The sequence below is a fragment of the Heteronotia binoei genome, chromosome 11 (assembly GCF_032191835.1).
Source record: "Heteronotia binoei isolate CCM8104 ecotype False Entrance Well chromosome 11, APGP_CSIRO_Hbin_v1, whole genome shotgun sequence".
Lineage (NCBI taxonomy): Eukaryota > Metazoa > Chordata > Lepidosauria > Squamata > Gekkonidae > Heteronotia > Heteronotia binoei.
This window is the reverse complement of record NC_083233.1, coordinates 68709532-68724954: the sequence shown is the minus strand read 5'-3', so window position 1 is coordinate 68724954 and position 15423 is coordinate 68709532. Positions and strand designations below refer to the sequence as shown.

General features: G+C 50.2%; 1 protein-coding gene across 1 annotated transcript in view; it reads left to right on the top strand.

The window, feature by feature from the left end:
• ULK1 (unc-51 like autophagy activating kinase 1) overlaps positions 1-15423 on the top strand; it is a 147357-nt gene that overhangs the window by 97518 nt on the left and 34416 nt on the right. The window contains exons 13-16 of the mRNA XM_060249366.1: positions 1945-2104; positions 7659-7719; positions 9235-9324; positions 10433-10561. Of these exons, the coding sequence (XP_060105349.1) occupies positions 1945-2104; positions 7659-7719; positions 9235-9324; positions 10433-10561 (440 nt within the window). The remainder of the gene's footprint in view (positions 1-1944; positions 2105-7658; positions 7720-9234; positions 9325-10432; positions 10562-15423) is intronic.

The window sequence follows — 15423 nt, the reverse complement described above, 5'->3', positions numbered from 1 at the left end:
CATTTTCTCCAGGCGAACTATAATATCAGGAGATCTCCAGCCAGAACTTGGAGGATGGCAACAGTAGTAGGTGATATGGAATACCTCAGCCTGAAACCCTGGAGAGCCACTGTCAGTCTGAGTAGACAATACTGGCTTTAATGATTCAGTAGAAGGCAGTTTCATATGTTCATATGTGTGAGACAGAATGCTGGACTAGATGGACCACTGGTATGACAGTGGGAGCCATTGGCAGTGCCTCAAAACATGGAGGTTCCCCTCAGTCACCCGGGCTAGTAGCCATCGATAGACTCAGGGGTGGAATTCTAGCAGGAGCTCCTTTGCATATTAGGCCAAACCCTCTGATGTAGCCAATCCTACAAGACCTTACAAGGCTCTTTTTTTTGTAAGCTCTGGGAGGATTGGCTACATCAGCGGTGTGTGGCCTAATATGCAAAGGAGCTCCTGCTAGAATTCCACCCCTGGGTAGACTTATCCTCCATAATACGTGAACGGCTTCAATATACATTGTAAAAGTGAAGTAAATAAACTCTGAAGGAAAATTGGATCCCCTTTTCTTTGGATAGGTAACCTCAGCAAGTTCAAGACTGTTCTTTCCCCCCACAGAGGACCTTTCCATAAAACCTGGACATACCAGTTAGGAATGATGGAGCCTTAACAGGGTGCTTGTTTGCAAGGCTTTTTTTTTTTTAAGAAAAAGCCCAGCAGGAGCTCATTTGCATATTAGACCACACCCCCTGACATCACTATTGTTTCACACAGGGCTTTTTTGTAGAAAAGGCGCAGCAGAAATTCATTTGCATATTAGGCCACACCCCCTGAAGCCAAGCCAGCCGGAACTGCATCCCTGCTCAGAAAAAGCCCTGCTTGTTTGTCATACTAACAATCTCCAAACCATAGCTAAAAGCCAAATAAAAGCCTGTCTAAGCTAGAAGTGAATCCAGGGTTGGCTGATTCTGTTAGATTCTGTGAGAGCCAGTTTGGTGTAATGGCTAAATGTGCGGACTCTTATCTGGGAGAACCGGGTTTGATTCCCCACTCCTCCACTTGCACCTGCTAGCATGGCCTTGGGTCAGCCATAGCTCTTGCAGGAGTTGTCCTTGAAAGGGTGGCTGCTGTGAGAGCCCTCTCAGCCCCACCCACCTCACAGGGTGTCTGTTGTGGGGGAGGCAGATAAAGGAGATTGTGAGCCACTCTGAGATTCGGAGTGGAGAGCGGGATATAAATCCAATATCTTCATCATCATCATCATCATCTTCTTAGTTTGCTTCTTGGGTTCCATGAACCTGGGAACAAAACAGAGACTCATCTTGGTGGCTATTCGAATTATTCCAGGGTCACTGATCACGTTATTGTGGGATCAAAACAATTGACTGCACAAGATAAACTTTTCTCTCTTTTTTGGTGTTTCCGTACTGATGTGTGTGAGTGTATGTATGTGTACGCGCCTGGAAGTCATGGTGACCTCTGGTGACTGACCCGTACTGTGGGCCTAGAGGACATCCAGGGAGGTGGCTAAATAAAGCCCGCCCATGCCTCCCAACTTCCGGTATTCCTTGGAGGTCTCCCATCCAAGAACTTGCCAGAGTCAACCCTGCTTAACTTCCAAGATCTTGGCAAGATCAGGCTTGCCAGGCTACCCAGGTCAAGGCCGCAAGATAACTTTTCAAAAGAACCTTTCTCCGGTTGCCGTGGGTGTTCTGTTGGCAGAAGCTCTCTGGTTTGGAGAGACTAAAACACCATTGTGTTTTCTTGGAGCTTTCCTTAAAAAAAAAAAAAACCTGACCTCCTGAAAGAAGTAGCTATTTCTTAGATGTGCTGCCGGCATCTCGTTTTATGGAGCATTTGATACGGCTTAATCTAGCGGAGCTGGCAGGATGACGAATGAGTCGCTTCGGAGGCCCGTGTGTGCATTTCAGTCTGTTTCTCGCTTCCCTCCCACAGTCCCTGGCAGAGATGCATCACCTGCAGGAGAAAGTTTTGGCCTCCCCTACCCAGGATTCTCCTGGCTTCCTGCACGGGTCAAAGGAGTCAGCGGGCAGCAGCAGCAAGAATTCCTCCTGCGACATCGATGACTTCGTTATGGTGCCGGCCCAGTTTTCTAGTAAGCCATGGTTTTTCCTGATCTCTCCCCCACCACCACCACTTTTAAAGCAGAGACTGAGTAGCATAGAGACTGAGATCGAGATCCAGTTTGGTGTCGTGGTTAAGTGCGCGGACCCTTATCTGGGAGAACCGGGTCTGATTCCCCTCTCCTCCACCTGCAGCTGCTGGAATGGCCTTGGGTCAGCCATAGCTCTGGCAGAGGTTGTCCTTGAAAGGGCAGCTTCTGGGAGAGCTCTCTCAGCCCCACCTGCCTCACAGGATGTCTGTTGTGAGGGGGGAAGGTAAAGGAGATTGTGACCGTTCTGAGACTCTGAGATTCAGAGTATAGGACGGGATATAAATCCAATATTATCTTCTTCTTCATTTGAGTCAAGCAAAGGTATACTGAAGGAGATTGAGGCCCCTCAAAACTCAACATCACCCCATTTCCCCACATGTGCAATTTTTTTCCCTTGAGCATGGAGCTGGGGAAAAGGGTGTGTGAACACATGACCCTATCTTATACCGAATCAGACCATCGGTCCATGAACGTTTTCTCATTGGAAGCAGTTCTTCGGGGTCTCAGGTAGAGGTCTTTACCATCACCTGCTACCTGGTCCTATTATCTGGAGCCGCTGCAGACTGAACCTAGGATTTTCTGCATGCTACGCAGATTCTCCCACCCCTGAGCCACAGTCACTCCCAGATCAACTTCCGCCACTCTGAAGCCAGTGTGATTGTGCAGTGCTCTGATTGGCTGGGCACCTGTGACATGACCAAGCACTACCTCCTTCCCTTCATGGGAATAGCGTTTCAGTTTAAGGATAAATTATTTGGTTGGGCACTGTATGGTTATTGCAAAGTGTAATGATGAAAAAAGTGCTTTGCTAAAGAAAAGAAGGAGTAGGCAAACCAGGAAATATGTGGAAGCGTACGGGAGGCAGATGTGCTTACTGAAGGCGTGGGGAAGCCATAAGGACAAAAAGGCCCATCTTTCTTTCTATCTTTGTTATTTGCACTCAGGGCTTTTTTTTTTTTGTAGCAGGAACTCCTTTGCATCTTAGGCCACACACCCCTCATGTAGCCAGTCCTCCAAGAGCTTACAGGGTTCTTAATACAGAGCCTACTGTAAGCTCTTGGAAGATTGGCTACATCAGGGGGAGTGGCCTAATATGCAAAGGAGCTCCTGCTACAAAAAAAACCCTGTGTGTACTCCTTGATAACTTTGTCTGCTCTACCGATTAAATGAGAACCCATTTTCTAAGACACCTCAGTCTAGCGAGTGTTCTCAGAATGGAATCTTCAACATAGGGTTTCCTAAAACAGGGTGCCCAATATTTTGGCGGGGAGGCAAGATATTCAGGCAACTGATTGGACCATGGGTTGTTTGGGTGCCGAAGCTCTGACTAGGAGATGGGCAATAAATCTTCGGGAGCCCCTGGCATAAAGCTGTATTTGGTAAAGAGGTATTTTGGGATTCTGGTCTAGTTAGGAGGTTGGAACTTCGTGTAATGTCTCTCGCATGGACTGGGGCCATGAGAGCAGGTGCTCATAGACAGCTTGCACATGGCGTCTTGTGTGAGCTAGGCTGGCGCATTCTCAACATGCGAGTGAAGTGCACAGTCTGTTATGAATGCTGAGCAACTCACAAGGGTGTCTGCCAGTTTGGTGTGAGAGCCAGTTTGGTGTAGTGGTTGAACGCGCAGACTCTTATCTGGGAGAACCAGGTTTGATTCCCTACTCTTCCACTTGCAGCTGCTGAAATGACCTTGGGTCAGCCATAGCTGTCTTATCTGGGAGAACCAGGTTTGATTCCCCAGTCCTCCACTCGAACCCGCTGGAATGGCCTTGGGTCAGCCAGAGCTCTCTTATCTGGGAGAACCAGGTTTGATTCCCCACTCCTCCACTTGCACCTGCTGGAATGGCCTTGGGTCAGCCATAGCTCTCTTATCTGGGAGAACCGGGTTTGATACCCCACTCCTCCACTTGCACCTGCTGGGATGGCCTTGGGTCAGCCAGAGCTCTCTTATCTGGGAGAACCGGGTTTGATTCCCCACTCCTCCACTTGCAGCTGCTGAAATGGCCTTGGGTCAGCCATAGCTCTCTTATCTGGGAGAACCGGGTTTGATTCCCCACTCCTCCACTTGCACCTACTGGAATGGCCTTGGGTCAGCCAGAGCTCTTATCTGGGAGAACCGGGTTTGATTCCCCACTCCTCCACTTGCACCTGCTGGGATGGCCTTGGGTCAGCCAGAGCTCTCTTATCTGGGAGAACCGGGTTTGATTCCCCACTCCTCCACTTGCACCTGCTGGGATGGCCTTGGGTCAGCCATAGCTCTCTTATCTGGGAGAACCGGGTTTGATTCCCCACTCCTCCACTTGCACCTACTGGAATGGCCTTGGGTCAGCCAGAGCTCTTATCTGGGAGAACCGGGTTTGATTCCCCACTCCTCCACTTGCACCTGCTGGGATGGCCTTGGGTCAGCCAGAGCTCTCTTATCTGGGAGAACCGGGTTTGATTCCCCACTCCTCCACTTGCACCTGCTGGGATGGCCTTGGGTCAGCCATAGCTCTCTTATCTGGGAGAACCGGGTTTGATTCCCCACTCCTCCACTTGCACCTACTGGAATGGCCTTGGGTCAGCCAGAGCTCTTATCTGGGAGAACCGGGTTTGATTCCCCACTCCTCCACTTGCAGCTGTTGGAATGGCCTTGGGTCAGCCATAGCTCTCTTGGGAGTTATCCTTGAAAGGGCAGCTGTTGTAAAAAGCTCTCTCAGCGCCACCCACCTCACAGGGTGTCTGTTGTGGTGGGGGGGGGGGAGGTAAAGGAGATTGTGACCGCTCTGAGTCTCTGATCCAGAGAGAAGGGTGGGGTATAAATCTGCAGTCTTCTTCTTCACGTGGCACTGCTGGGCTCACGCATGGTAGAGTGCGAACACCCTTAGACTCGGTCCTGTTCTCCGACTCGTAAAGGAAGGTTATTGCAATCTCAAGCGCCTGAACAAGATCTCGGGGGTTGAAAAGCCAGCATGAATCAAAGTATTGTGCAGGGAAACAGTCCAAAAGGAAGAGGCCTTACATATCCCTAGTCAGAAGTCCAAGCTTTTTCCGAAATGGAACAAAACCCAAGTGTTGTCAGCAGCCTTTGAAGATCTGCCCTTAAGGGGAATTCTCTCTTTTCCCCCCCCCCCATAGATGCAGAGAGGAAAATTAGTACCTTAGCTTGGCATGTCTGTGCACATTTATGTAATTACAGAAGAGCCTATTACTCCTCTTTCGTTCGCATACAAAATCCCAATTCAGTCAATAATTTGCTTAAATAACTTTGGGCAAATCACTCTCTCTCGGCTTACATCTCCCGTGTGTTAAAAGGGAGCAATGGTCCCCTACCTCGCAGGGCTGGTGTGAGGATGAAGCCTACCCTCTCCTCCTCCTATTTAAAAGGTTTTTCTTACGGAAAGTGGCATGCATGTATATGGAGAGGCTGATTTTTTTTTAATTACTCAGGATTGCTTAGTGCAGAAAATGAGGCCAACACAAAATTTACCGATAGATAACCTAAGCTTGTTGTTCAAGTTTGGGCCTTGCGTCTGTTAAACATCTTCAATATGCTGTATGCTAATGTGCTGCCCATAGAGCCCTGTGGCGCAGAGTGGTAAAGCTGCAGTACTGCAGTCTAAGCTCTCTGCTCACGACCTGAGTTCGATCCTGTCAGAAGCTGGGTGTTCAGGTAGCCGGCTCGAGATTGATTCAGCCTTACATCCTTCCGAGGTTGATAAAATGAGCACCGAGCTTGCTGGGGAGAAAGTGTAGATGACTGAGGAAGGCAATGGCAAACCACCCCGTAAAAAAGTCTGCCGTGGAAACGTTGTGACGCGATGTCACCCCAGAGTTGGAAATGACTGGTGCTTGCACCTTTACCTTTTATACATATATACATATACATACATATAAGAGCCCTGTGGTGCAGAGTGGTAAAGCTGCAGTACTGCAGTCCGAGCTCTGTGCTTACGACCTGAGTTCGATCCTGGCAGAAGCTGGGTTCAGGTAGCTGGCTCGAGATTGACAGCCTTCCTTCCTTCCGAGGTCGGTAAAATGAGCACCCAGGTTGCTGGAGGTAAAAAGTGTAGATGACTGGGGAAGGCAATGGCAAACCACCCCGTAAAAAAGTCTGCCGTAGAAATGTTGTGATGCGATGTCACCCCAGAGTTGGAAATGACTGGTGCTTGTAGCTTTACCTTTTATACATATATACATATACATACATATAAGAGCCCTGTGGTGCAGAGTGGTAAAGCTGCAGTACTGCAGTCTAAGCTCACTGCTCACGACGTGAGTTCGATCTGGCAGAAGCTGGGTTCAGATAACCGGTTCGAGATTGACTCAGCCTTCCATCCTTCCAAGGTCGGTAAAATGAGTACCCAGCTTGTTGGGGGGAAAGCAGAGCCATAGCCAAGATTTCATGTTTGGTGGGGCTCTCAGCAGTAGTTTTTCTTTGGAGGGGGGGTGGGGGGTGCCACCTGGTTTGGCCCTAAACATTTTTTCTGCTTCTCAAGTAAAGTTACAGCCCCCCACCCAATTTGTCTAACTCATTAAACTTTCCAGCTGGCTACAGGTAGGCTTCTCTCCCTGCCCCCTGCCCCCCAGGCCAATCTGAAGCCACAGCAGTACCAATGCTGCACTTGTTCAGAGCGATGGCAAGTGAAAGTCAGCAAAGGGGGCAAATTGGAGGCCCCCCAACAGAGAAGCCATATAGATGGATGGGGGGGTTGAATAGAGTGGCCTGGCCCCAACATCCCCCACTGTAGCTATGGGCCTGGGGTAAAATGTAAATGACTGGGGAATGCAATGGCAAACCACCCTGTAAAAAAAGGCTGCCATGAAAATGTTGTGAAAACAACGTCACCCTAGAGTCAGGAACAACTGGTGCTTGCACAGGGGATTACAGGGAGAGCCAGTTTGGTGTAGTGGTTAAGTGCGCGAACTCTTATCTGGGAGAACCGGGTTTGATTCCCCACTCCTCCACTTGCACCTGCTGGAATGGCCTTGGGTCAGCCTTAGCTCTGGCAGAGGTTGTCCTTGAAAGGGCAGCTGCTGTGAGAGCTCTCTCAGCCCCACCTACCTCACAGGGTGTCTGTTGTGGGGGGAGAAGATGTAGGAGATTGTAAGCCGCTCTGAGTCTCTGAGAAGGGCGGGATATAAATCTACAATTCTTCTTCTTCTTAGCTCAGGAAAAATGGCCCCAGAGCAAGCTAATTTATGCAATTGCTCACAACTTTAATGCCAGCAGCTCATCAAGTAGAATTTTTGCTCACGAGACTCCACAGCTTAGAGGGAGCATTGCATGTAGCAAACATGACAGGTTGGGCAGGGTCTTAACTATTGCCGAGCCTTGAAGTCTCATCGTTTCCAGCAGATGAGAATGAAGCACACGTTTAAATCTACATATTGAAACCGGGGGGGGGGGGCTGTCCTCAGAAAACAATTTCGCCATGGCTGGATGGTTGCTTTTAGTTTTGGAGCAGAGGGACTCTAAATGTAACCTTTCCCTAAATTTCCTTGAAACCTCCAGGTGACATAGCAGTGGAAGCCGCCGGAGGGAAAACTATCCAGGATAGCCTGATGTGCAGTGGGTAAGGAAGAGTTTCAATTTTAATTTCGAACCATCTGGTGAAAAAACCCTAAAACAAAACTGTCTGATACCCTCAAACCATTGAGACACTGGAGTTGCCAACTCCAGACTGGGAAACTCCTGAAAACTTGGGGGTGGAAACATAGGAAGGGGTATAATTGGGGTATAATGTCATAAAGGTCACCCTCCAGAGAGCTTCTCTCTCTCGGGGGGGAGATGTTCTGATCTTTGTCATCCAGAGATCAGTGATATTTCCAGAAGGTCTCCACGCCCCACCTGAAGGTTGACTCACTTGGGCCTCTGGCCAAACTTGATGAATTCTGACGTCTTTCTGCATGCACAGACCCTTGAAGAAGCTGGTCCAAGTATAGTAAACATCCTAACGGGCTGGGTCTCTTAATCCAAACTGAATACCAGTGGTGGCCAACAGTAGCTCTCCAGATGTTTTTTTGCCTACAACTCCCATTAGCCCCAGCCAGCATGGCCAATGACTGGGGCTGATGGGAGTTGTAGGCAAAAAAACATCCGGAGAGCTACCATTGGCCACCCCTGGAATAGACTGAATGCATGATGCTGACATCTATAGAGTCAGATCAGACTCTTGGTCATTATTGACCATTATGGTCACTGTTGTCTACTTTGCCTGGCAGTAGCTGGGTAGGACCTCAGGTGGAGATCTTTCACATCACCTGGAGACACAGGGGACTGAGCAACCACCCTACTCCAATTAGAGGGTGGGGCTGAGATTGTCGTCCTGAGATGGGATTCTAGCGGGAGCTCCTTTGCATATTAGGCCACACCCCCTGATGTAGCCAAGGCTCTTTTTTGTAAGCTCCTGGGGGATTGGCTACATCATGGGGTGTGGCCTAATATGCAAAGGAGCTCCTGCTAGAATTCCGCCCCTGCTGTTGTCTATCAAGAAAGATGGTTGTAACCGTGTTCTTCTACCATAAATATGTCCCACCACTAGAAAGGGGCAGGAGATCTGGATGAATGGTAAGAAAAGGGAAACGAAGGCACAACTCCCCCCCCCCCCCCCCCCGCCCCAAAAATAATTCTGGGTCAATTAGTATCCTCCTATGAAGAATACAGGTGAAATCATTCTTTGCAAGTCACATGAACACACAGAAAGCAGCTTATACTTGGTCCCTTGGAGTCAGTATTGGCCATTGTGTGACACAGAGTGTTGGACTGGATGGGCCATTGGCCTGATCCAACATGGCTTCTCTTATGTCCTTCCCAGACTGTCAGCCATTCCCCAGGGTCTCAGGCAGAGTCTTTCACATCACCTATTGCCTGGTTCTTTTAACTGGAGATGCCAGGGACTGAACCTGGGACCTTCTGCAGGCCAAGCAGATGCTCTGCCACTGAGCCACAGACCCTCCCTGAAAGTCCACCTAAAGATATATTAGGCTTCCCATTGCATTAGAAGCTTGTGGCTCAGCACCATCGTTTCAGACAGTGACATGCCTGGCACTCAAATCGGGTATCTAACGTTTGTTTCCTTTTGTTGCAGGAGTTCCCTGGTGACGTCGGCAGGCTTGGAAAGTCAGGGGAGGACACCGTCTCCTTCCCCTCCTTACAGCAGCTCTCCCAGCCCATCAGGGTAAGAGGAAAACTGGTGGGACTGGTGGCACCAGTCCATCTCCCCCGCCCCCCCTGTAGGGTTGCCAGGTCCAACTGAAGAAACATCTGGGGACTTTGGGGGTGGAGCCAGGAGCAAGGGTGTGACAAGCATGATTGAACTCCAAAAGAGAGTTCTGGCCATCACATTTAAAGGGACCACGCAGCTTTTAACTACCTTCTCATCACTGGAAATAATGAAGAATGGGGGCTCCTCCTTTTGGGGCTCATAGAATTGGGATCTCTTTGTCCAGTCTTTTTAAAACATGGGAGTTTTTTGAGGAGAGGCACCAGACGCTATGTTGAAAATGTGGTGCCTCTACCTCAAAAGAAGCCTCCCCCAGAGCCCCAGATAATTATGAATCAATTCTCCATTATACCCTGTGGTCAAAACCCATCAGGAGGTCCACCAGCAGGGCCAGAACTCCAGAAGCCCTCCCACTGTTGTCCCCACAAGCACCAAGAATACAGAGCATCACTGCTACAGACAGAACGATCCGTTTGTAGGGTTTGTAGAATCTTTCGGGATCAAGTGCCGTGTTCTACCGGAGAAAGTTTTCCTTCCAGACGTTTCGTTCTCAGCTGCGGAGAACATCCTCATTGGCGTTGCAGCCGGAGCAGGCGCTCAGACCTTCTTGGCTTCTGTGCATTGAGTGGGGCCAGGGCTGCTGGAGAGCCGCTATTTGTAGGCTGGAGGGGGTGTGGTGAAAGGGCAATTGGTTTGTGGATGTGCCCATTGTTTGGTGGGGCTTCCTGGAAGGGATCCGTTTGTACCTTGTTGCTCCACACATTTATCCAAACCCCTCTTGAAGCTCTCTGTGCTTGTAGCCACCACACTTCTGCAGGAGTGAGTTCCACCTGTTATTTAACTCAGACCGGTGGTCCATCTAATCTGGCATCTTGTTTCACCCATTGGCCAGCCAGAACTTGTTGAGGTAATGCATGTTCACACACACACGACTTTGTAGAAGGCAGAAAGACGTTTGTGTTTGGGGATTGTCAGCTTAGACTGCTTTGGATGAGCCTATTTCATGATAAGATCCGGCAGGATCTCCCTAACTTTTCGCTGGGTTTTCTTCTCTTTTCCACAGCAGGCCTGGCCAGTTTTCATCAGGCAGCAAATATGGACAGTCTGTCCCCATCCCGGTCCCTACGCAGATCCACAACTACAGAAGGATCGAGCAGAACCTTCAGTCTCCCAATCAGTACCCTTCTCCAAGGTGAGTCGCGAACGCACATGCAGCTGCCTTCTGCAGAATCGGGCCATCGAAACCAGTCTTGCCTACTCAGACAGGGAGCGGCTCTCCGGGGCCTCAGGTGGAGGTCTTTCTGATCATCTGCCAACTGATCTTTGAACTGGAGATGCCGAGGATTGAACCTGGGACCTTCTGCATACCAAGCAGATGCTCCCACCCTAAGGCTCTGTTAAAGCAGAGTAGGGAAGATGAGTGGCAGCATGCAACTTCAGCAGGAGCCAGTTTTTAGAAAAAGTAGTTGGCTCTTCTTCAGCTTTTTTGTTGTCGTTCAGTCGCACAGTCGAGTCCGAATCTTTGCGACCCCGTGGACAAAGTCACGCCAGGCCCTCCTGTCTTCCACCATCCTCCGAAGTCTGCTCAAATTCATGTTAGTTATATCAGCAACGCTGTCCAGCCATCTCACCTGTTGCCTTCCCCTTCTTCTATTGCCTTCTGTCTTTCCCAGCATCGGGGTCTTCTCCGGGGAGTGCTCCCTTCTCATTTTGGTGGCCAAAGTATTTGAGCTTCAGCTTTAGCATTTGACCCATTTCCTCCAGGGGAGCTGATCTCTGTAGTCTGGAGATGGGCTATAATTCCAGGGAATCCCCAGGTCCCACCTGGAGGTTGGCATCCTTAAGAGATCAGTTCCACTGAAGAAAATGGCAGCCTCTGTGGGTGGGCTGTATGGCATCACGTGCCTGTTAAGTTCTCTGTCCAAACTCCTCCCTCCCTGGAGTCTTATCTCTAAATCTCCAGGACTTCTCCAACCAGGAGGTGGCAACCATACTCGGAACACCTGTGTGATGTCATCTTGTGGTGTAGTGGTTCAGAGCCGTGGACTCTAATCTGGAGAGCCGGGTTTGATTCCCCATTCCTCTTCCACGTGCAGCCAGCTGGGCGACCTTGGGATAGTCACAGTTCTCTCAGAGCTCTCTCAGCCTCTCCTGCCTCACAAGGGGCGTGTGGTGGGGAGAGGAAGGGGAGGCAATTGGAGGCTTCTTTGCAACTCCTTAAGGCAGAGGTAGGAGCTCCATGGTGCGGAGTGGTAAGCTGCAGTACTGCAGTCTGAGCTCACTGCTCACGACCTGAGTTTGATCCCGGCGGAAGCTGGGTTCAGGTATCCGGCTCAAGGGTGACTCCGCCTTCCATCCTTCCGAGGTCGGTAAAACGAGTACCCAGCTTGCTGGGGGTTAAGTGTAGATAACTGGGGAAGGCAATGGCAGACCACCCCATAAAAAGTCTGCTGTGAAAACGTTGTGATGTGACATCGGTTAATGACTCAGTGCTTGCACAGGCGGCTGCCTTTACCTTTTAGGGCAGAGATGAGCAGGGTATAAAAGCCAACCCTCCTTCTTCTCTGCCTTCTCCTGGGTGACCTTAAAACCAGGCTGTTCCATAATGCCTGCGGCACATTCCCTTTATTTAGCGAGCTTATTTTTATCTGGCTTTTCAGACAAAAATAGTTTCCCACAGCAATAGAAGTTCGATATACAATGCCTCCGGAAGCCTTGCGCGTAAAGGGAAATGGGAACGCAGGTCCTGCCCAAAGGGATAAGAGGACAGAGGGAGGGGTGGGAAAGCAGACGAAGCAAATCAGTTTGACAAAAGCCAGAGTGAAACCTTGAGCTCCTGAAGAGGCACTGATGTCCAGCTTAGGCCAGCCCCTGTCGCCTTGAATGTAACCTGGACGCCCCTGACCTAGATGTGGCTCAAGCTAGCCTGTTCTTCTCAGACCTGGGAAGCTAAGAAGGGTCAGCTCTGGTTAGTATTTGGATGGGTGGCCGCCAAGGAAGTCCCGGATCTCTATTTTATTTTATTATTAACTTTCTGTTTATATCCCGCCCATTCCAAACGGACTCAGGGCGGCTAACGATCACAATAAAACCAACATCTCAATTTCAGGTATAAAACAACAGGACATAAACAATGTACAATTTAAAACAAAGTATTGGTGCTGTACAGAACACGCAGTTTACCTGTTGGTGGTCCTTCTGGTGGAGTCGCCCAGCAGCGTAAAAGCGGCAGCCTTCACCCCTGGTTGTCTCCCCTATGCAGGGGCAGGCAATGGCAAGCCACCTCTGAGCGTCTCTTGCCTTCAAAACCCTACGGGGGGTCACCCACAGGGCTGGGACTTGATTCTTTCCATCCATGCCCCATTGCTAATATTCTTTCGGGGGCGGGGGGGACAGCCCGTTGGCCAAGAGTCTCTTGACTAGTGACAAAGGCCAGGATGACTTTTTCCTCACGACTACAGTCCCAGGTCAGCTGATAATCTTAGCTGGTTTTTCCCCCACTGGTGGAGAAGGAGAGAAGCTCGTACTCTTTTCCATGAGGTTCTTTGGGCAATAGCAGGACCTCCTAGTAGCCCTTGGGACTTTGATGCCGGAAACTGGAGTGTTCTCCTTTCTCCTGTAGACATAGTAGACCTCTTCCTTGATCAAAATGGCTCCTAAGTATGTCTGATTGCCTTTTGTTGGAATCCATCTCTTACTGCCTTTCCCACTCCTTTCCCTTATCTACTGTATAAGTTCTTCACCTTTCCTTGTCTCCTCCTCGTCCTCCAGGACCACCAAGTTGGGGGGAGCTGGGGGTACAGAATTCCAGGGGCGATCTAGGGCCACAAGTCTAGGGAACCAGGCCAGGCATGTCTTCATATCCCATTGCACCTGCTAGCATGGCCTTGGGTCAGCCATAGCTCTGGCAGAGGTTGTCCTTGAAAGGGCAGCTGCTGGGAGAGACCTCTCCAGCCCCACCCACCTCACAGGGTGTCTGTTGTGGGGGAGGAAGGTAAAGGAGATTGTGAGCCGCTCTGAGACTCTTCGGAGTGGAGGGCGGGATATAAATCCAATATCTTCATCTACCTCACAGGGTGTCTGTTGTGGGGGAGGAAGGTAAAGGAGATTGTGAGCCGCTCTGAGACTCTTCGGAGTGGAGGGCGGGATATAAATCCAATATCTTCTTCTTCTTCCATTGGATCCAGATTGTGTGAGGGAGGCCGAGAGGGAGTGTTTGTCTAGAAGGGCCACAGCAGCTCTTGGAAATCCTACCGATCCTATCGAAATTTAGATTGGAAGCTCCTCGGTACCAGTGTTCCCTCTAAGCTGCAGGGTCTCGTGAGCAAAAATTCTACTTTGTGAGCTATTGGCATTCAAGTTGCGAGCTGCTGCATAAATTATTGTGCCCTGGGGTCATCCTTCCTGAGCTAAGACAAAAGCGTGTGAGCTGGAGGCTGAAATCTGTGAGCTGGCTCACGCTAACTCAGCTTAGAGGGAACACTGCTCGGGGCGGAGACTTTTTAGAATCACTGTGAGCCTGTGTCGGAAGAAGTGGCCATGCGCGTGAAAGCGTATGCCGCGAATAAAACCGTGTTGGTCTTCGAGGTGCCCCAGGACTCAAACTTTGTTCTGCTGCTTCAGACCAACTTGGCTACCCCGCCTGAATCTTACCTGCCAAGCCAGGTATTCCTCCCATTTTGCCTGGGCCAGACCTTACGCTTCTGGACGATCCCTCCCCTCTCCGCAGCTTCCAGCCGCCGTTGCTGAGGCCATCGGAGGGAGAGGGCGGGCAACGGCCAGATGTCCCTCCATCCTACCTGGTTCAAGCTCTTATGAGTGAATCTCCTTCCCAGGAGGGTTTTGTATTACGTTTCAGTTGCCGTTTAATGTTTCAGTTCCTGTGAGCTCCTTTGGAAGCCAGATCTGGCTGAAAGCTAGCATAAAGAGACAGTCAATAAATACATGAACGTATATGACCGATTGTCCCCGGATAACAACAGCAAGATTTTTTTTTTCCTTTTTGCCGCGGTCACAACTGACTTACGGCAACCCCGTGGGGTTTTCAAGGCGAGAGACGTTTAGGGGTGGTTTGCCACTGCTTGCGTTCGTGTCATGACTCTGGCATTCCTAGACGGTCTGCCTTCCAAATACTGACAATCAAGTCTCTCTCTCTTTTTTTTTTGTAACAGGAACCCCTTTGCATATTAAGCCACACCCCCTCTTCGTCCAGGGCCTACTGTGAGCTCCTGGAGGATTGACTACATCGAGGCAGTGTGGCCTAATACGCAAAGGAGTTCCTGCTACAAAAAAAAGACCTGCTGACCATGAACTGTGTTTCGCTGTTGTTGGAAGGGCTGAGGAAGTCGGGACTAAGACCGTGTGGTGGTGAAAGTGCCGTCAAGTCACAGGCAACCCATGGTGACCCTGGAGGGTTTCAAGGCAAGAGACGTTCAGTTTTGGGCACCCCATTTTAAGAAGGCTATAGACAAGCTGGAAGGGGTCCAGAGGAAGGCGATGAAGTCGGTGAGGGGTCTGGAGACCAAGTCCTGTGAAGACAGGTTGAAGGAGCTGGGCATGGTTAGCCCGGAGAGGAGGCGGCTGAGAGGTGATAGGATCCCCATCTTCATTGAAGGGCTCTCCTATAGAGGATGGTGTGTGGAACTGTTTTCTGTGGCCCCAGAAGGCAGGGCCAGAACCAACGGGTTGAAATTAAATCCAAAGAGTTTCCGGCTCAACATGAGGAAGAACTTCCTGACCGTTGGAGTGGTTCCTCGGTGGAACAGGCTTCCTCGGGAGGTGGTGGGTTCTCCTTCCTTGGAGGTTTTGAAACAGAGGCTGGACGGCCATCTGACAGCAATGAAGTTCCTGTGAATTTAGGGGGAGGGGTTTGTGAGTTTAGAGCGGTTCCTCAGTGGAACAGGCTTCCTCGGGAGGTGGTGGGCTCACCTTCCTTGGAGGTTTTTAAACAGAGGCTGGACGGCCATCTGACAGCAATGAAGTTCCTGTGAATTTAGGGGGAGGTGTTTGTGAGTTTCCCGCATTGTGCAGGGGGTTGGACTAGATGACCCTGGA